Below are 23,050 nucleotides of genomic sequence, written 5' to 3'. Positions count from 1 at the left end.
AGAGGCCTTCCTTGGTCACAGTGCCCTTGGTATCCATGGTCCATTTTACAAGGGGCTTTCCTGTGGCAGGAGATGTTCTAATTGTGGGTACAAAGGTACAGCTTTGGGGAAAGAACAAAGTCCCTGGAAACCTGACTGGCAGGGACCCAGGGCACACCAAGTCAAAGTGTGTCACATGTCAGGCAAAAAGTGGGGGTTACTCATGCAGAAAGGGACACTTTCCTACACCGCACAGTAGCTTTGTCTGCAGTGCTAACAGGTGTTACTGTATGGTTCTAGCCACGACTACGCCCTCCGGATTTTACGCCAACTGCATATATTAGGTGATTGCATAATAATGATTTCAGACATGTAATTGTACTAGTAATCAGTGAGGTCCTGGGCATCGGTCATGGTGGGAGGCGGGATTTCATAAATAATAGTTGACATAGTGCGTGAATTATTGTGTTGGGTGTCACAGATCCATTGTTTGGCTTTCTTTGATTGGCCCTTGGAGGTGATTCCTTTTATATTTAGTGAGATTGTGACACAGTGGTGGCTTAGAGGACTAATGCATCCACTATATGGGCCTGTGTTTGACCTCATGGTCACATGTATAAATCCCAGCAGGTTCACTTCTCCTTCTGAGGTCAATAAAATAAGTGCCAAAGAGCTGGTAAAAGTAAACATCTGTTATTCAGCGCCAAGATGCCCACAGGTGAAAGTGCTATCTACAAATATGTTATGTTATGATATGCTAGTGGTGATCAGTCCAGGCGCACTTGTAAAGTGTTCTCTTTAGCAAAGATAAGGTCATGGATAGTTCCTTTCTTATGGGTCGGACTGTTGCATGCTTGGATGAGGTTGAGGTCCTGGAGGAAGGATTTGAAAGAGTTCACCAGTGGGTCATTGGTATTGTTCCAGTGAATGTTGAAGTAACCAAGGTATGGTCTGAAGCTCTCTCTCAGCACTTTACTGATGCAATTGCCTCAGCTTTGGACTGCGATTATGTCAAATGTCTCCTGCAAACGTTTAAGGGTTCAAGACCTGTCATAACTGCCACAAGTAGATGTTTCTATCGGATCCACACAATATCTAGACGTGGCATCTTAGCTCCAACAATGACTCTGTAGCATGTGACTCCTGTTCACTGAGGAATGGGAGACCACGCTTTAATTTGACCATGCCTCACTGGTCTACACCAAAATGGACCCCTTCTCCTACAAGTTAGTATCCTGATAGAGAATGCTTTCCAGGAAACATTTGCAACTTTGTTGAAGAAACACTCTATTCCCAGGACCATTCAGAGTCACAGTACTGTCCTCAATATTTATCTCTTCCTCATCCTTAAAGCTTATTTCAAGGTCTGCAGAACATTCAGCTAGATTGCCCTCCTCCATTTACTGACCTCACACAAATTGAGACCTACCTTTGGCCATGTTGGACATCTTCAGGATAGCTGTGGCTTCCTAAGGAGCTCTCCCCAACTACGCACCCACTTCAATACTGTCCAAAGAGCCAATTACTGAGCCAGTTTTGATATGCCATTGTCCCTATCCTTGAAGGCAGTGAAAATTATCTTGGTATCGAAAGGAAGGTCAGAGCATGTTTTGATTAGCAGACTCTTCCTAGAGAACAGCCATTTGCCAGGATGGAGTTGTTTGGGTCTGATTCTGATGTTATACACATGGCCTATAGGAATATGACCATATAGAGGATGATGACTCAGAATGTGACAATCTTCTTCCTCCTACTTACTATGAGGTTGGCTGATATCTTCACTTATAAAATGCCAGTGACTTGGATACTTCGTCATATTAAGATGTCCCTTACACCTCTGACCCCCCGACAGAAAAGGTACCCCTCTTTTTCCAAAGTGGTGCATACAGTTGCAGAGACACCAGAACTAACTTTGCCTTTTGAAAAATCCCAAAAATCTAACAATTTGATGGAAATCGTGCATCTTACTTCTTTAGCTGCTAAATCCTCGCTTCCATTTAATGAGCCATTGCTGGAACATGCCTTGCTTGCTTGGAGAAGCCCCTCTTAACCCTGCATCAACAGACAAATTGCCAACTGTCATTGACTTGCTATAAGTGACCCTAAATTCCTGACCATAAACACATCACCAGAGAGATGGTGCTGCAGTTTTCACCCGGAAACATGACCCCAAAACCTTCCCTATAGCTCATCTATACAAGGAGTCTAAGTAACTAAATAGAATGAGCATGAAGGTTTTTGCTTTAAGTCATCCCACTCTCTGTGGAAATGCCTACTAGTTGGCTATGGTCATACCTCATGGGAATTAGCTCAAACATGAAAAAGCCATTTTCTGATTTGGACAATGATGGCTTGGACATTTTGAGACAATTTTTCATCAGCAATGCAGAACATTCTGGGACTATTTGAAAATGAAGGAATCCCAACAGAGACAACCATTTGAACAGATCCATAATTTCTCAACAAATGTACTGTTTCTTTCATCGCTGGTTGGATCTAAGGGTCACGATAATAAACATCAGCAGCAGCGGGTCCTGTCCCTTCTGGGTCTGCTGCCTCAAATACTTCTTGTCTCCACCACCTTATGCTTCCACATTCAGTTTTAAGCAGGCTCTCTCGCTTTCCTGCCAATTGGGAGACGATTAAAATGGTCCAATGACTCATCTAGATAATTCGCAACGGATACACCCTGTCCATCCTGTTTCTCCATGTGAACCAAACTGTCCTCTTTCGAGAATTATATGCTCTGTAGCATTTCTCAAATCTAGAGGCAGTGGTCCTTGCCATGCTGAACAAAGGGGCTAAAGAGGAGGTGCCTTTGGGAGAAATAGACAAGGAATTCTACTCCCTTTACTTGTTCAAAGGAAGGTGGGGGTCTGAAACACTTCTTGGATTCCTGCATTCTAATCTTGATCATTTACTTGAACAAGTTCCCTTAGCCTAGTCTTCATGGCCTTGAATGCAGGAGATTTGTCCTCCACCAGAATCCCTAAATGATGCAGTTGCGCACTTTGAGATTCAAGGATGCCAGTTATGGTCATTTTGTTTCCCAGACAAAGTTGAAGCTGCCACCTTGGCTGCCAGCAACCTTTCTACATCCTGGCTGCATAATCAGCTTGTGGGTGTATCCCTGATCAAACATCATTCTTCAGATCACCTTTAGTGGTGTATTTTCTGAAATGTTTACTTTACCTGTTTTCAAACACTCCATTCATTGTTCCTCAGTGGGCTATGAAACTTGTTTTAGCTTTTTTTTATGGCATCCTGATTGAAGCCCATGCGCAGTTGTCCTGTTCAACTTCTTAGTTTGCGTGATTTGTCAGATTCTAGCAGAGAAAAGAGGTTAGCAAGCACACCATTTTACATTGGATCATCCCACATACCAAGTTCTGCACTCTCTGTGACAAGAATAACCCTGCAGAAGGCATTCATGTCCACTCTACTACGGCCAAGGTTATTTTCACATCTTTCATCGGTCATACTAGTTGATGACATATACTAAACATATGCTAAACATTACTGCCTCACAGCACAATAAAACAGTGAAAGGTACATTGCCATTGCTGAGCAGCATGGCGTGAGCAATGGAGTTGTGGGTTGACTTGGGTGTGAGCCTTGGTCAAGCAATAGCCGCAATCCCTTGCAGGATGAACCACTAGAAGTCACTAAATCAACCTGTGCTTGGCTGCCGGTGCCCATGCCATCTGTCTTAAAGCTGCGTAAAACAGATATCGCAGTAAGATTCATTTCTTCATCGCTTTGATTGTGAGTCAAGCGCTGGACCTTGCTTTCCGAGAACCTGATATATGGATTATGCTTGCACCATTGACATACACTTAAGACATTGTTGTAGGATTTGTATCCGTGTATAATCAGAAGGAGGGGGGGGGCAGAGTATGAATCCTTTCAGTCTCCGTAGTATAATCTCCTAATCAGGAAGGGGAAAGGATCACTAGTCCTGCTTAAACCATGGTTTTGCAGGTCGGTAGTTTGGTATCCCCCAAAATTTGACCCTCATACACGTGTATGTTGGAAACTTCTCTCAGCGGTATATACTGTGTCCCCGCTTTTGTTTACACGTGCGTGCGTAATCATTGGGTCATTTTTTGTGTATGCACCCTCCACCAGGAGGTTTTACCTTGGGTTTAAGGCAGTAGTAAAAACCTCTTTTTAATCTCTACATGAAGTGCGCTTGAATTCCTAATCAACTCTAAGGCTGCACATATAATTTTAACAATAGTCCGAATCCAGAATCATTAAAACCCTCTTTCTGGCTGTCCGGACTTTTTTAAGAATCACTACTCACCTCCCCACTGTTCTATGATCACTACTGCCTTAAACCCAAGGTAAAACCTCCTGGTGGAGGGTGCATACACAAAAAATGAGCCAATGATTACGCACGCACGTGTAAACAAAAGCGGGGACACAGTATATACCGCTGAGAGAAGTTTCCAACATACACGTGTATGAGGGTCAAATTTTGGGAGATACCAAACTACCGACCTGCAAAACCATGGTTTAAGCAGGACTAGTGATCCTTTCCCCTTCCTGATTAGGAGAGTAGGATTTGTATCTCCATTGCTCTGATTGTGAGTGAAGTGCAGGATCTTTTTTCTGAGATTTTGACATATGGATAACGTTTACACCATTTACTTATATTTAAGAATAGAAGCCTGACCTTGACACCTTTTTTAATCTTGATGTTATTCCACCACTGGGACGGCATATACAATTTATTTGTCGCAACAGTACTTAACCCTCACTTAAATTTAAAGCCCTGATGAAGTTCCTTTTGGTATCAAGGAACGAAATGCCTTGGCTGTGTGCCGGTTTAAAAAAAATATCGTGAATAAAGAAGATCAATGGATTATACCTGTTATCTTTGTGTGACTTTCTTCTGAGTGCACCTTCCTTATCTATCAACCTGTGCTTAACCCTGGGTAGCTTTGCATGCAAGCAGTCAGGCATAATCTTACAGACAGTGTTGCCCAGACAGTTGGCTCATGTTTCCATGTAATAGGTTTACTGCGTCAAGCCTTCCCTCTACTTCCTGACTGTACCTGCAGAACTCTGGTCCAGGCATTAGTACTAAGCCGCTTGGACTATTGTAATGGTCTGTTGATATCGGCCAATCAAAGCTCACTGAACAGACTGCAGGTAGGTCAAAATACAGCAGCACGGTTGGTCTTGAACGCTCCCTCAAGGACCTCTTCTCATCCCCTTCTTGCAAAGCTCCATTGGCTTCCTATTCGCCAGCGGATCAAGTTCAAAACCTGTTGTACTATACATAAAGCACTACATAATTTAGGCCCTTTATATCTTGCAGAGAAATTTGTATCTTATGCTCCATCTAGATCTCTCCGCTCTAGCGGTAAACACTTTCTGGAAGTACCCTCTGTAAAAAAATCCAGGCTAGAAGGGAAAGATTTTTCCCATCAGGGCCCTCGCCCATGGAATTATCTCCTGCTTTCCCTCAGACAGTGTTTCGAACACCTTACATTCAGAAAATTGTTAAAAACTTTCTTGTTCTGTGATGTTTAATTTTGCTAAAGAACCACAGCCTTTTTCTTAGGTCCATTTAAGCGCAGAGATACCCCTTCGGGGGTCGATTCTGGCGCTATATAAACAGAAAAATAAATACAATAAATGTGTAAAGTATTTATGCAGCACACAAGCAGCAACACAGTGAAAACACAACACTAGAAAAATCACAAACCAAGTTAGAAAATTAGATTATATTTTAATCAATTATTTGACACCAAAACAGCAACACTCTAGTGAGTAAAACCAAATATATAGATTTTTTTAGAATGAATGGATATAGTGCCAAAAGGCACAAAGTGCCAACGAGGGATTTCTGGTCATGCTGGATGGGGCAAAGTCAAGAGTTCAGGCTGACTACGATGGAGAGTGGGCCAGCTACAGTGAGCATGCTTTGCCCGCTAGTAAAAGTACCTTAGTCTGGTTAATGTCGATGTCAAAGATCCTGTCAACAAGGAGGGTGTATGCAGGATGCAGGTGATACGTCTGTGACGATCCTCGTAGTGGCAGCAATGCAGCCTGCTTGTAGCATTCTCCCCAGCTGACGTACCCACCAATGACTATGCTTCATATGGAGCTTATTAGACGTCTTTATTCTTCTGCGTGCAACCACACACTCAACATTCTAAACCTGCTTTCACTTGACTTTCTCTCTGACACTTATTTCACCGCCCTACAGAGTCCATCGGGAGCCAAAAGGGTTCCGTCACTGCTAACTCACACAATAGTACATTTCCCCCTCTATCCAAGAAAACATTTCATTTTCTTTACAAATATGTACATAATATAGCTCTTTGATCAGGCTTCGTGGTGCAATGATTACTCGTCCCAATCGAATTTTCAGAAACAGGGAACTTGTAGTAGAAGGTTCTGTGATCTGCTTTGGTGATGGAGGAGCAACAGCAGTCCAGGAAATGTCACTTGCCCTTTGAGAAACAATCTCTAGGTTGAAATTAGCACCTGATGAACATTGAGCCACATGTATGTGATGCAAGGTGTCTCATGTCATGGACTTCCCAGAACATTGTGGAGTCGCCATGAGTCCTTGGGTGGTCATAACGTGGAATGGCTCAGCATGGAATAGAGCATCATACTTTCATTTCCTCAACTAACAAGCAATGCTCGATAGCCCCTATTGAAGACAATATATTTTGCATGTTGTCACTTGTCTGCATAGGTCTTCATTTTTCTTCTACAAGCCACGTCTTTGGTACAGGTTTCGTGCTCCGTGGTTGATCAACGTTTGGTCCATTGAGTTAACTTGGTTTTCATTGCTGTCCCAAACATCAAGGTTGCAGGGCTTTCAGCTATAGTTGAGTGGGAGGTCAAATGGTAAGCTCACAAGGTAGAATTCAACACAGTTTTAAGGTCAAGCTTTTCCAACATAGCAAGCTGAAAAGCTTTCTTTAATGTATTCATAAAACATTTGACAAGCCCTTTAGCCTTTGGCCATAGAGGAGTGCTTTTCTGATGCTTTATATTACCATGATCAAGAAAGTCTCTGAACTCTCTACTGATGAAAGGTGGGTAATTGTCAGATTTTAAAATTGCTGGAATACCCCTTTGCCACGAATAGACTGTCTCTTGATTACTCTTCTTGAGTGGTAGACAAGAGATCCACTACCAATGGAAAACCGGAATATTTGTCAACAATCACCATTAATAATTTCCATTGTCAAGGGGATGGCAGAAGCCTAGGTGCCTATGCATGCTTCAGGAACTCTGACATGTTCAAGGAGTATTGAGCCGTTTTTGATGATAGGCAGTTGCATAGGTGTCAGGCCTTCAACTCTCTTTCAACTCTCTCATTGAGACAAGAAAACCACACTTTATCTCGGAGCTCGTTTTGTAGCAACTATTCCATGATGTTCTACATGGGCCACTACAATTATCTTTTGACGTAAGCTTTCAGAATGACAATTGCTCATGATCTGTGACAAGCATAAAAGGCTTTCCATATTGGAATTTGTGGAAGTGTTCACAAGCCCAAACCACTGGTAAACATTTTTTTCACGTTGTGAATAGGCACGTTCTGCATGGGCCAAACATCTTCTTGCATATGGCACAATATGCCATCAAGCATTTGGGTGTCCACTGTGCTATGCAAGGATTGCACCTAACCTGACTGGGCTAGCATCAGCAACAACCTCTGTATGAAGCTTTGGATCAAAGTATGCCATTTCAGTAGCGTTCTCGATGGCTTGTTTGATTTTCCTAAAGTTTTGCTCGCATTCATGTGACCAATGAAATAAAACATTCTTTGTTGTCAGGTCTCTCAACGGAGCACTTACAGTAGCAAAGTCTCGTATGTATGTAGAACAGCTGCTGGCCATGCCAAGGAAGGAACACAACATGGAAACATCTTGTGGGAGGCTGGCAGTTGGCAGTTGACAACACTTACACTTTAGCTGAATCAGGTGTCATCAGCAGCGGCTGCTACCGAACTAGGGTGGGGGAAAGAGGGAGGGGGGAAATAATAAAAAAATAGCACTTACCTTAAAACCGCAGCCTCTTCTTTCTCTGGCCTCCTCTCTGCACTATGCCTCCCAGAATCCCCTGACAAATCACAACACTGCCTTACAGCAGCACTGTGATTGCTCTGAACGCCATGGTTCAGCGCTCAGCCACTGACTGGCAGGTTGTGCATATTCTCCTCCCTGGCTGTAATCCAGCTTGGGTGGAGCACATGCAGAGTGCACATGATGGTTTGGCCAGCACATGACGGCCGGCCAAACCATCATCCGTAATTAAGTTATCACCTCTCCTCCCCGCAGCCCAACCCTGCCCGCCTAGCTTTAGCTGCGAGCTTAATACAAAAAAACAAAATGATAATAACTGAAAGTTATTATCATTTTGTTTTTTTGTATTAAGCTTGTAGTTGAAGCAGTGGGCAGACGCTCCTCCACCATAACGGAGGAGACGCCACTGGGTGTCATATCACTATCCGAAAAGTTTGGTCTTATGGAATTTAAATGTATCTGCAGTCAAAGTTAAACAGGCAACAACAAGTAAACAACAAGCTTGCATGAAAGCTTTATCGTGCTCCCTTTGGGTAGCTCAGAAAATCAATATGCCGTCACTATAATTTAAAGTATTCATGACAGACTGTATGATACGTCGAATGACACCTTCAAACAGCTCTGCAGCTGATAACACAGCAATACTCATTCTTTTCTATCAGAACATACCAATATTTGTAGAAAAGGTTGTAGTGTACCTGCAATTATCTTTGAGTTCCAACTGATGATATCCTTTATTCATATCAAGTTGAGAAAAGACCTTTGCACCATTCAGTTGTGCTATCATGTTGTCAATGTGCGGACTTGAATATCGTTCTCTTTCAATTGTCTTGTTCACTTGAAGCATATCGACGCATATACCTACAGCTCCTTCACTGTCCTTTTTGGGTACTACCACTATGGGTAAAACCCATGGCATTGGACTAGTAGAGCGCTCAATAAAATCATGTTTGAGTGCCATTCTGACATGCACATATGTTTCTGAGGTAAACATCGTCATCCCACAACCATCTTCGCTTTCCCTTGATATTGATATTAAAGATCTCTTTGATGATGATTTAGGTGATGATCAACTTTGTTTGGTGTCGATTTGCCTCAGCTGGTGTTGTCGCTTGACCTTGGAGCATGTGCTGAATCTCACTTTTGGTATGTTCGAGTGGCCATTTTGTCTAAGCATCATGATGCACTCAATTTTTCATTCACCTTGCAAACAGTTACAAAATGTTCTCCTTTCAACAGCCTTTGCATATCTGTCCAAGGTCAGGACAGTTAGCTTTCAAAATTTCTTACATTGAGACTTCACTTTGTGTTCTTCAGCATTGTGCTTCTTCTTACTTTTTATGTTCATGATAGACTCACTCTGGGCACCTTTGGCCTCCACGTCAGCAGCTTGTCAATCAGAACGCTCTTCAGCTCTGGTAGCCAAGAGAACTCACTCCAGACTAAGAGTTTCTCTCAGGATTTGTCGTCTGAATGAGTCTGACAGGCATCCGTCAATAACTCTGAGATGTATTGCTTCCTAATCATTGAATAAATTGAAATTAGAGTGTTTGATTGTTTGATGAAAGAAGTCAGTCTATCGTTTTACCAACTTTTTGCCATTCTTGACTGCAAATATACCTTTCATAATCTACATTCGGCATAGGATTGAACTTGAGATTCAAGTTTGATTTGACAGTATCAAATCTTGTCAGATCTTCTTTTCTTCATAGCTTCCTTTACACCTTCACCAGCAAGATTATTTGATAATCTTCCTGTTAACAGTATCTTCTAGTGCCTCAATGAAATTATCAAATGTTTCTTACCAAGCTGCCCTTCTGTCACCAATATTCAGTTTTTTGGAGGTATTGAATGGTGGTGGTCTCTAGAAGGCAGCAGCATTGTAACTATTTATGGAAGTGGCTGACACTGAGGGTGGAGTTCTCTCAGACATTGACTGCTGTCCGCTAGAACCTGCTTCATCCATGCCATCTCTAAGGCCCTGTGCTGCATTGTCCTCAAGGTCATCTTGTACAGTCTGTCTAACCTTGACCTCCCTCTTGGTCTCCATGGGAGCCCTTCAGTTTTCTAGAGACCTTTGGAGTTGTTGTGAGCTGCCAACTAGCAGCTTTGGTGGTGTTCTGCTTTGGGTACAGATGGCTCCATCAGCACAACCTGTGCACTTCTTCACCCAACGCTGTGGTATGATGACTATTTTTACTCAGTTCTGGTAAGCAGATGACCATTTCTTGCATTTGAAGTCCTTTGCTTTTAGGCATCTCTTGTACTGTCTGACACCGCGTTGATCTCTGTCTCGCAGCGCTTCTGTTTGCAGTTTTATCTTGCAATTTGCTGTCACTGTTTGCTGCTCTTTGAAAACCTGGTTGTATCCGCCTTTGGCGTTTTCGCTCCATACAATATATAGCTCTATGTTATATAATAGCGCTGTATCTCTCCTTACGACCTTACCAGCAGGTTCTTGGCTAACGATGTGTAGACTTCTCAATGAGTCTTTCATTATGTTCAAATGCTTTACTCTGACTGGAGTTGCGCTTCTGCCAAACGTCGGCTTTGATTGAGGCACACATGGCATGCACAAGCTGTTTGGGACCGCAGCATACTCTGGGAGAGCATTGTTGGTCTTTGGATTACTTATCCCCTATCTCATATTCAGCTGTAGTGCCCTCGCCAGCCTGTTTACTTACCAGTGACTACGCCACACACAGAGCTTGATATTACATGTCTTTCTTCTTCTTAGTGTACCGACAAACGCAATATTTTACACTTTCATTCACATGACTACACTCTGACACTTACATCACAGTCCTACGGAATCCATTAGGAGCCAAAATGGTTCCATCATTGCTAACTCACACAACACTGCACTGTTCTGCGCTACAGCAGTGATGCATCGGCCCCCATGAGTGTAGGGGCTGCAATGGGGGGTTGTGAAGACCTCGAGCCAGGAAGAGCATCGTGCAGTGCTGGTTCTGAAGGCGCATCATGCAGTGCTGGTTCTGAAGGTGATTTGTGGGGTGGATTCATGCAACATATTTAATGCACAAGTTCTGGTCATGCAACTGGGGCGATGCGCCGGTTTCAATCCACATAGTGGGGCCGATGCGCTGGTACGAGAGAAGATTGGTTGGTTTGACTGAGCAAGCACCTTAGGCCTATTTCCAAGGGTGCAAGGGATTGTCACCACTTGGCAGTACAGACTAACAATGTCAGATTGAGTCCAGGTGCAGAAGCAGTTAATACGGAAGCCTTTTGTTTTCCTGAGACTTTAGATCAAGAGGCCAGCCTACTAGCCATTGGAGTCACTCAGAGTAAAGGGGGGGTCAAGTGATTCAGATCCAGTCCTTCTCACCCAGACCAAGGGTGAACCAGGTAAACACAACAAGAAAGCAGTTCTTCCAGAGCATCAGTCCGGCAGACCTTCAGCAGCACAGCAGCTTTTCTTCCTGGCATTGTATCCACAGGTCCAGGAGTGTACTGAAGTGCTAGGTTCTGAGGTCCATTTCTTATACTCAGTGATCGCTTTGAAGAGGTTCTTCCTTCCTGCACTGGCTTCAGACTCACTACAGGGCTATGCAGCTCTCTGTGTGGGGACAAGGAACAGCTTTTCAGTCGTAAGTGTGAAGATGTGCCCATCACCTCCCTCCTGTCTTCCCAGGATGGCCCTTCATGTCACACCTACGCTCACATTGTGTGTGGCTGTCTAGAGGGAATACACACATTTCAACTGTGACCCTCCCAGACTTGTATGAGAGACAGGTTGCAGTCACATAGGGCTAAGAGCAGAGAAATGCCAATTTTTTAAAAGTGACATTTTCAAAGTTGTGATACTAAATCAGACTTTGCTATTTATGAGGATGTATCATTATAAGTCCATAGGTACACGGCTTGCCTTTTAGTTTTGTTTCACAGCACCATGCCCTATGGGCTACCTACTGCCTACCTTAGGGGTTCAGGCTGCAATGGTAATGGTATTAGAGAGCTACTTAAGTGGGTGCAGAACAAGCGCTGCAGGCCCACTAGTATGGTATACCACATTACACAAGACTTATATGCAAATTAAATATGCCATTCAACCTATTTTTCAGGTAGTGAGAACAATCACTATAGCACTGGCTAGCAGTGGTAAAGTGCACAATGTCCTGAGGTCAACAAAAATGAGGTCAGAAAGAAGGGAGAAGGAAGACAAAACGTTTGGGGGTGACCCTGCAGAAAGGGCCATTTTCCAACTCATGGCTTTCCTGGTTAATCAGCACTACTCAGTACTACCTATTGGAGGGTATTTCTTTGCAACTCATTCATATGGTCAGGAATCTATGGTAGAAAGTATTTATCAGAATCAAAATTTACTAACCTTTTGTAACAATATTTCTGGTAGATATAATATTGTCCTGCATATTCTATACCGCCCATCCTCTTCCCCAGACAAGTTAGTGCTGTGATTATTAACATTCCAAGATAGGCAAACATATTATATGCTGTGTTGTTGGCATTGTTCCCCTCCACCTGCTTCCGATACTAAAAAAGTAACATGGGTGGAGTTGGGCTGAGGCCTTCAGGTGCTACCTGGTATCATTGGAGAGCCATTGTCTTGAAAACATTCTGGATACAGTGTAGCACCTGCAACATATTCATAATGTGGAAATATACACTCTACACTACAAACATTGTTACAGGAGGTAACATTTTCTTTAGCCATACTTAACATGTTTAAAAATGCAATATCACAGTCAGAACATAGCCCCAACCATAAATCAATTTTCTCTCTTGAACTGTACTTCTAGACATTTGGAAATATTATGCAGTCCCTCACCACCATCATTGCTTGATCCCTACCCTTCAGGATCTTATGAAGAAATTAATACATGTTCAAAAATTTCTATGAATTGTATAGGTTGGGGTCCTGTTTAGTCAATTTCTCAGACTCAATGACTTTTGAGTTAAAGAAGCAATTGTATTTTTGCAGCTTCCTTAAGTCTTATAGTCAACATTTTCCTTAGCAATTGCCCACTTTTATCTGTTTGTGAGACCACTTCTGCATTATTAAAGCACGCCCACAATGGCCAGTAATTTGTAACACACTAAGTAAAATTAGCATGACAATAACATGATATGGGATGACACATGTCTAAGCTCAATATAGTTAGTCTTTAGACTTGACTTGGAAGGGTGTGCAATGGGTGACCATAAAGGTTCAGAGCTATCCACACTATCTAAACAGCTGATACTTTTGAGCAGCAGATGTAACCGTCACATTAGCACTAGGCTCTAACTCCTGCAGTGCAAAAATATGTTGGAAACTGGAACAGTGTAGGATGAAACCTTGTTGAGTCAAAATAAACTCTACATCCTTTAAATGTTGAACAAAACAGAATAAATAAGAAAGATTATATCACCTAATATTTTCAAGATGGACAGCAAGTGCCATTTAATGAAAACATTAGAAAGTGGTGCCTGTATGTTGGACTTGACCCTTTCTGCAGGGTCATCCCCAAAACGTTTTACCTTCATGATTCTGATTTCTGAACTCATTTTTGGTGGATTTTAGGACTCTGCCATGGATAACAAGCTCTAAAGTGCTTGTCATTTCTCCTTTAAACATGAAGAAATTGGCTCACAGCCAGTTAGCACATTTAATTTGCTTGTAAGTCCCTAGTACAGTGATAGTACAGGTACACAGGGCCTGTAAATTAAACGCTACTAGTGGGCTGCAGCACTGATTGTGCCACCCACTTAAATAGTCCTTTTGAACACGTCTCAGGCCTGCCATTGCGTCGTGTAAATTCAGTTTTAAAATGCCATTTAAACATTGCAAAGTAAACCTCTTGCAAGATATAACCTTTCCTTTCTAATATATATATATATATATATATATATATATATATATATATATATATATATATATATATATATAAGTGATCTGTAGGGTAGGACCTTAAACAGCCCAAAAAGAAAAAAGTAGGGCATTTAAATTGTTGGACATGTATCTTTAAGTTTTACATGTCCTGGTAGTGAAAAGGCCTGCCTCCCCCATTGGTGATTACTTTAAATTTAGAGGAGGTAGGAATATTGAGTTTAGTGTCTAAAGAATTATATTATAAAGCCATTTTTAATGGTAAAGTTGGACTTTAAGTCACAATTCAGAAAATGCTCTTTTTAGAAAGTTGGTGTTTCCTTGTTCGAATTGTTTTGCTGCTGGCAGACTGTCCCAGGGTCACATAACTAGATGTAGCTGGCTGCTGAATCTTGTGTATGGATTCCAGATAGTGGGACAAAGGGAAGAAAGGGGATGGCAGGATGGGCCACTCTTACTTAATGAGGGGGTGGAGCTGTCATCTACCACAAGTGGGAAGGTAGGAAATTCCAGACCGGTCTAGTGGTTGGAAACCTCCAGAACTGTCTTCTACTTCAAAGTGGGCACCAGGTATATATATTGGAGAACTTTGTGCTTCTAGGCACTATTTTCACTTATATGTTTAAAATTGCATATCTCTGGTTCTACTCTTGGATTTGTTTTGTTTTTGTCTCAAATAAATTATTACAATTTAATCTAGTTATCTAAATTGATGGTGTGTTTTCACTTTATTACTGTTTGCTGCATAGATACTTTACACATTGCCTCTAAGTTAAGCCTAACTGATTTTGTGCCAATCAACCTGAGGTCAATGTGGGGTTTGCTTGTGTTTTAATCTGACTTTGATTGTGGTTGCTGCTTGAGTAGGGGGCTCTCCCCCTCAATCAGTTACCTAATTTCCAACACTGTATGAGCATTTTTGTATCTGCACTCATACTTTGTGTGAAAAGCTTGAGGGAAGGGCTTGCCAATTTTTCTGTATGGGCATACGTAAGTCTGTTCTATGCCCTCTGCTGATGGGACATCCTTGCATGGGAAAGGATTAAAGCTGAAGGAGGTAGATGTCCCATTTTGGCAGAAGTCTTTAGACCCATTTCCTCCTCCAAATGACTGCCTCATGGCTTCTACTCTATATGGACTCTCACAGGTTTGCTGCTATATGCTTGTCTTCCTCAGGCCTTCTTTGTTACACAAAGTTCCTCAGGCCTGATGCTGTATGCAAACTACATTCCAGTCAGATTGGCAATGCAAGAAGTGGGCTGTCCAATGATTGTATCCTCCCATTAAGGTATAATCACTCAATAAGAATGAACCATCCAAACACGAGAATACCATCCTGTCTCTTTTGCAGTTTATGAATATTCTTGCTCCAAGAAGTGTGATTTTCTCCAAAAAAGGAGAATCACTCCCCAACCTAGGTTGCATGCTTTTTCAATTGGTTGCTCTGTATCCATACCACATTTTGGTGGGAAGGATGTGCTCTTAAATGTTTACACGCACTTCAATGGAGGTTTTATTGATATGCCTCCATTGTAGTTCATTTAATAGAATCTGTGGAAGTGCTGAAAACAGTGAAAATGGGGATGTTGACGATTATTATTGATTCTCCATCCCTTCCGGTCAACATGTTTCAGCTGTAACTCTCTGGCCTCATGTGAGGTCCTAAGAAAGACACATATCACACTTTCTGCTGAAAGACAGGAAGAGCAAGGATGCAGGGACCACAACTGAATGCTCCTAAACATCCTCTACCACTCTATTGAATCCCAGTAGAGGAACTCCTGAATTTGGTAATAATCACTCTCTGAAGCTGTACAATGAAAAAAAAAAAAGCTGGATCTGTGAGCATTTGATAACTTGGTGGTTTGGAAATGTGAGCTCCCAGTAGTAATTTTAATGGTGCTAGTGTGTCTTTTCTCCTGTGACCCATATATTGGGGGTATGCCAATATTCAAACCAGGTTATACAACTAGGCCATGCTCTACATGCATGATAAGGGACTCCCCCTATACTGACCCCATCTCTTACGAGATGACCAGTATAGACAGCCATGGCAAAGTGGGGTAAGCTGTATCCATGCTCCAGAGCCTCGCAAATAAACCTGAAATATATATCCTCCCCATGACATCTGCCCCACGTACATGAACAGTTTCTGTGGAGTATAGTACTGAATAGCCCTTTTTCCATGTTCAGGTGCAGAGCGTTGCCTAGCAGCCCCTCTTGTAAAATGGTCTGTTTATATGTGACACCTTGACCATTGCAGTGACATCCTTTGTGTATGCCCAGCACAGGTGTGTGTGTTAGGACAGGTATTAACACTCCATGGTGTGGTGGTCAAGTATGGCTGCTGGGCCCAGCAATTGCCCCTGTTTTGACATGGCACAAGATGAAGGTGGGAAAATAGCTTTCCCAGAAATATATCTTCTGCATTCCTGCAGCTGGAGTAAGGAGGCCAGACTCTGAAGCGTGAGAGACTGGAGGCAGGGCTACCCTTAAACTTTCTCTGCAGACTTTATTGCTGGGGATTGTTCATTAGCCCTCCTTGATCACTGTCATTTAGTTCATGGTAGGACAGTGGGGAAGAGCCAGTATAATCTGTTGGTTGAGGTTGGGTAGCTTCTAAGCACAGCTGGCCGTTTTTATCTTTCTCTGAGTGTTACTTCAGAAACACTGATGACAGTCAAGCACAGGGTCTTTCCACCTCATTGGTCTCATTGATTAAATACCTCTGCTTTAAGGCTGCATTTTCACAATCTTCTGTGAAAGTCATCGCCTTGCACAAAGGCTGTGCCTTCATTGCGACCAGAAAATTAAATTTGAAAAGGATTCATCCCAAACCCAGACAGTTGATCAACACCCCCTGTTTGTAAAATCCCCATTAAGTTAAGACCCAATACTTCCCATTTCTCCTAGCCCCAGGTTCTTCTGGACTAGGGAATGGAGTGCTCTACAAAATTCTTAAAGAGATATGTGATCCAGAGTTGGTGCCTCCTGAACTAGGTATGGCAGAGAACTAGCAGTGGCATACAACATCACTTTACCGACCTCCACAGTAAAGACTATGTAACCTTAGAATACTAATCATTCTAAGACTGCTTGCCATTCTAGACTTCCTCGCCTAATTCTACTCACCTGTGTCCGTGACACAAACCAGTATTCTCTGATGCCCACCTGGAACTAGACTGATACTGACTGTGGCCTGCATTGAATTTGACTTATTTTCATGAATATCTGTAACTTTGAACACTTCGAACCAATTGTATGCCTCCATGCTAACCTTAAAGCTCTTGATATCCATCAACTGATCCTTAGGTCCACCTATTCAGCAGACCAGTAGATTAACTGAATTTTTTCACCCATGGAGAAACCACTCCTATATGGTCTCCAACCTTTGTGATGCTCCTTTCACATTCACAACTTGGATGTTGGATTTACTCCTTTCCTTGACATGCACAAATCTCTCTTTCCTATTAGAGAATAATTCACGGAGTAGAGTATGAATACCAATAAACTAATATGATTGCCAAAAATGATATCTACGCCTTGGCTCTAGAGTCATTCAAAACTGTGTCAGGTTGGTTATGTACAATTCTGCAAACATTTTGTTGCAAAAATATTATCAGCATGGCCTCTAATCTAATATATCTGCATTGTGGAATTCTAAATTCTTTTCACTTGTGTACGTTTGAAAAATGTCTATCAAGATTTGCTTTGGTGATAGCAAAATAAAGTAACAAAGCCATCATAGAACATGTATCTGTGTGAGTGAAAGTGCTTGAGAATTGTAATGTGACAGAGAATTAGTAGGTGAAAAAGAGATAGTCTATGAATGAAATGGGGGAGTGACAGATCTGAGTATGGGACATGGGGATCAAGTGCATTTGAGAAAAAGAAATTGAGAGAAAAGATATATGAGGCGTATAGTGAGAAATGAGCTGGAGATAACAGAAAATAACAGAGGAGGTATCTGATAAAAGGTCGAAGATGTTTCGTTCTCAGTGCTTTATTTTTTTCCCCATAACTTTTAAGCAGTTTTTTAGAAATTAATATCTGATAGATGGATCATAATATGAATATACACATTAATATAAATAAACACACTAATCTCTTATTGTCTCCACAGAGAAATAATGTAGGAGAAGACGATATGCTGTCTTTGTAGTCAGTGAGGTGACAGTTAAAAAGCATCCTCAGACTGCTGCATCTGTAGGCTGGAGTCCACTCCTTGATGAGGAACACCAATCGGATCGCCACCTGGAAGCCAGAAGATTGATTTATCAAATTACGCATTCACATTTCTTGTCTTAACTGGTTCTTTTTATCTTTTATCTTTTCAGTGATTGTCCTCCTCTGTATACTTAGTTTGTCTCCTTGCCAGCTTAATACATAATCAGAAGCTTTCCATAAAGGATGGAAAGGCTGAAGTGCTTTTCAGAGTTGGTAACATGCCAGATAGACAACCCTTTGGACTACTTCTATTCTATCCCTACAGTCCTTTTATGTGCTCGTCCGGCATCAATTCAAGTGTGTTTCCCCTTCTCAAACATAATGTGTACCTGTTATTGCCCAACCCTAACAGTCTCTTAAATTCTGGCCTGAAGCGCTGTTTCCCTGCTTGTACTGACATTTCAGAAACAAGTCTGACATTTAACTGGCTTATTCCTAGCCCTACAGGCTTACAGATTAAAACACCATCCTAAACTGCTTCCTCTGAAGCATTCTCCTCATTGATCTATATGTCTGCCTAGTCACTTTCTCGAAGTAGAACCTGCTAGTCTGCAGGTACAGAAAAGATTCTGGAACTATTATCTTGGGTTCAATCTAGTTGTCCTGGCACTATTTTGACTGATGATTCGTGGGTTTAGCTTCCCAGCACATAACTTGCACCACTGACCCTGAACAAAGACACTTAGCATTTTCGGCCTCTTTATGTCAGCCTGAATTTCGGGGTGCTTAGAACCTTTTCCACTGTGATTTTGTTGCTCTCCTGATAGGGCATTATTGTTGCAGTTATCAACAAATGTACTGTAAACCGTAAGAAATAAACACAGATTATTACTATCAATGCTGTACAGTATGTTTTACTATTTCTTGCATGAGTCCTTAAGACCGCTTATCAAGGTCTAGATCAGATTGGACAGTAATATCTGTAAGTGCTAGATCTCTCAGCTTTAGGGTGGACTTCTTTCAATTTTTTTTACCTATTTACCTTCATTTTTAGTGTTGAAATTTCTCTTTGGTGACTTTTGGACTATATAGCGCCAAACAACGCTAATGTGTCTGCCAAAACATGTTATGATTGACTTACTCTTGATGGGCATATTCAATTTACTTCTCTTGTAAATTGGCATACCACATATATATACCACTTCCTGGTATGCGTAATCAGGCCCCACCACTGTGCTTTGTTGAAAATTCCTTTATTCTGGCAGAGGAATTAGCATAACGTGTTTCGACTCCACTGAGTCTTAGTCATATGGAAATACCATATAGTCACCACTTGATATGATTTAAATCGGTATTCATAGACAGTGACAAGAGACAAAATACAAATTTCCTAACGGCAATTCAAAAAGCGGGGATGCAAACTAATAAATCATATGGATTTATCCTTGCATCGAATGTTAGGAAACAATAGTCACTGTTTTATTTCAGAAATAGTGAATGTGAACTTACGTGTAAACTGCAGTTACACCTTGCACTTTTTGAACTGCCATTAGGAAATGTGTCTATCTTTCCATTAGGATAACATTAGGGATTCCTTATTGCATTTCACACACTGTAATTCCTATTTGGGAGCGGGTGGCCATATCACGTTTGGTATCTATGAAATTGTATATGACATTGTTGTGATAAACCCTCTTTAATGGTATTGTCAGATTTTTATTACAATCTTAAACATTTCACTTTTAGGAAGCTGACATATTCCTATCCTAAGCACTTTGTGCCTGCAGCCTGTCTTGGTCACATGAATGGCTGTATCTGACAGTTAGACTTTGTGAATTCCTCCCAAACATTCACACAAATCCAGGGGTTAGGTGTGCCTCAATGGGCCATTTGCTGTCAGGATGGGGGAAGAGCTGAGCACAGCCCCACTTGCAACTGAATAGCCTGTGCTTTGTCTTCAGTCAGAGGGTCCAGTGACCCCACACTGTCTCTGCAGCGAGTTTGGAGCTGGAGCAGGTAAAATTCCATGCATTTTAAAGAACCTATTGAGAAGCTTCTCCCAATTTCTAGAAGAAGGGCACCAAGGTATGAATATAGTATCTTCAGACCCACTCTTCAGACCCACTCTTCAGTTCACTACTGGACTTGCGGAAAGACTCTCAGGGAATGCCTGCTGCTGTGACCTGTTGAGCACTCTGCAAGCCTGCTGCTGTACCTGGAAGGACTGCTTTGCTGTCTGGAGCCTACCCTAAACCCTCAGAGGCCTGCCCTGCTGTTGTGCCCTGCATCTTCACCTACTCCTAGGACTACCAGAGTCCTAGTCTAAGTACTAATTTGCTGGCCTCCTGTTCAGAGCCACAGGGACACAAAAAGCTCCAACCATCTTGAACCACACCTGAACCCATCTTGAGTAATTTGTAATCCCCCAGATGGTGCCTGTCAAGTCCTGGACACATGGTTGAAGCCCAAAATGTGCCCAGATAGCCAAAGTCCAAAACTTGGAACTTTCCCTAATGTGGGGCAGCCTGAAGTGGGAATAGTAAATGTAACCCTTCTGAAGTCCAACATTTTCCGTACTGGTGCAGTGTTCCTAATATTGGTTAAGTATATATTTATTGCAATATTTTTAAATAATTTTAATGTTATAGTATTTGTTTATAATTTCATTTGTTTTAAAAGTTATATATTATTTTTTGTAAATGTGTATTTTAAATTCTTATTTTATTTGTTTGGGAATGTATTTAATGTTTTGAAATTGAATTGTTAATATTTTTCTGTTTTGTGTAAAATAGAATTAATATAATGTAAAATATATATTTTGAATAATTGGGTTAAATTTTATACATATATGTGTGTGTGCGTATTTATATTAGTATATGTTTATATATGGTATTAAATATTACTTAGATTTATTTAATATACATTATATTAATGGCTATATTAAAACTTGGATTAAAAGCTTTAAGAATATTTTTTTTAAAACATATGTATCATATATTAAGAAACTATATTTTGGTATGCTTTTTAACAATATGAGAGTGAAACAATATTTTTGTAGGATATTTCTGTCATTATAAGGTTAAAAAATTGATATTTTTGTAAACCATAATTTATAAACAAAATTTCCGTTGCACAATATTGATGATTGCGATATTATGTTAGTATCCACTTACGTTTTTGAACACTGTATTTGAGATGTTTATTAGATTCCAATTAAAGGGTCCCTTTCTTCTCTGTGTCATCAGCACGGTCCTTCACACACATTATGATGAAGCAGGAGGAAACCTTTGTTGCAAGAGGAAATTACATTCAGATGGAAGAGCCGCAAGCAGCTGTTAACTGTGAATCTTTTTAGACCTTTAGCTCTAAACCCTCAAATCAGTGCTTTTGTTCATGGTCTTCTTAAAAGGGAATGAAGAGATGCTGAGAGAGCCTCAGATCCAAGGGTTATGTTTGGACTTTAGCACAATTTCTGGTGGGGATATCCCCTTGTAAATATGCCCATAGATCTTGTGATGACAAATATATATGAGGAAAATGTACAGGTTCAACTGTATCTGAAAGAACTCTTAGTAATGCCTCATTCAAAGGAACAGACTTTGCAATATACTTTGAGAACTGTTCATAAGCTAGAGATATTTGGGCTTCTGATAGATAATTCAGAGCCTCATTTCCGGACATCAAAAAGCCTGGATGTATTGCAACATTTTTCTGCTGCTAAGTAGAAGAACGAAATATGTCAAAGATTACATCAACTTCTGCATAGGAACCAAGCCCAGGTCAGGGAGTGTTTTTCAAAGGCAAGGCGGCAGGGTATATAACCCTTTTATTGAAACAGTATTTAAGGTTGAAAGTTAATTTGTGAGCCACAATCTTGATTGATGGTATTTACGTATATTTCTTAGGTTGCGATTCTCTTTGTAGTTCCTTGGGCTTGTCTTCACACAGGGCTGGTAGTTCTTCTAATTTGACATGATTGGCCTCTAGTACCCAAGAAATTCAAGCCCTCAACTCAATAACATTGTTTCTGAAGCAAAAACTACCATGGTGCTTTCTTTCTGTCCTTCATGAATCAAGGGTATTCCCTGACTCCGAAGGTTCTATTAACTTGTGCAAGGATCTGATAATATCAAGAAAGAACCCTTCTTCCAACTAAATGGCAATAATGGCCCAGCTGAGAGCTTACGGAGCTTCAAGCAGTCGGCTCAAGGTTCAGAACTAGTAGTAAATACCAACAAAACAGTGACAATTACTTATCCAACTTGTTCATTCAAGGCCACAATCTCAGTCATTGAACAAACTTGCCCGGCAGATCTTATCTTGTTCAGAGAACCATCTGTTGTGTCTCAGGATGGTTTATGTTTGGGAGGAAGACAATGGGCCTGGTGTATTAAATGGTGTTGCCCATTCTGTGTTTATGGTAAAATGTGTCTATACATATGACCCAATATTTAATTGAAAACTCTAAACAGAATATGTGCCTTCTAGCAGCACGTTATGCTGCCAATTCCAGTTTTTCAAGAGTTTGTCAAAGTTTTGATAGTATCTATACTAAGTGTGGGCAGAGAACTTCTCTCCGCTGGCAGAGTTTGTGGATTTTTGCATACTTTGCGTTCCGCTGAGAGCACGAAGTTTATGCAAAAATCTGACTAGGCACCAAAGCGGAGTTCAGCCCCGGGCCCTCTCTGCCTCGACACCCCCAATAAATATTTTTTAAATAAAAATTAAGATAAAAACACACTTACCTTTATCGCGGCGTCTCCGGGCTGCCCTCCTCCTCCTCGCCGGGGTCTCTCCTGCAGAATCCCTTACGTCAGATGTACATCATTGTAGCACTGCGCATACGTGCGCAGTCCTATCACGACTTACGTCTGACGTAGGGGTTTCGGTTTGCAGATGAGACCACAGCGAAGAGGAGGAGGGCAGCCCAGAGACGCCACAATAGAGGTAAGTGTGTTTTTATCTAACTTTTATTTTTGTTTTAATATTTGCT

At 41.4% G+C, this 23,050-nt stretch overlaps 1 protein-coding gene across 3 annotated transcripts in view; it reads left to right on the top strand.

Moving 5' to 3' along the window:
• The window catches only part of LOC144755246 (scavenger receptor cysteine-rich domain-containing protein DMBT1-like), a 735,795-nt gene extending 716,840 nt beyond the window's left edge, over window positions 1-18,955 (top strand). For all 3 annotated transcript variants that reach the window (XM_078643989.1, XM_078643988.1, XM_078643987.1), the window contains one exon: window positions 18,014-18,955. In XM_078643989.1, coding sequence (XP_078500115.1) covers window positions 18,014-18,021 — 8 coding nt within the window. In that variant the 3' untranslated portion in view covers window positions 18,022-18,955. The remainder of the gene's footprint in view (window positions 1-18,013) is intronic.
• The last annotated feature ends 4,095 nt before the right edge of the window (window positions 18,956-23,050 follow it).

This window comes from Lissotriton helveticus, chromosome 5_1 (assembly GCF_964261635.1).
Source record: "Lissotriton helveticus chromosome 5_1, aLisHel1.1, whole genome shotgun sequence".
Lineage (NCBI taxonomy): Eukaryota > Metazoa > Chordata > Amphibia > Caudata > Salamandridae > Lissotriton > Lissotriton helveticus.
This window is presented reverse-complemented; position numbering and strand designations above follow the sequence as displayed.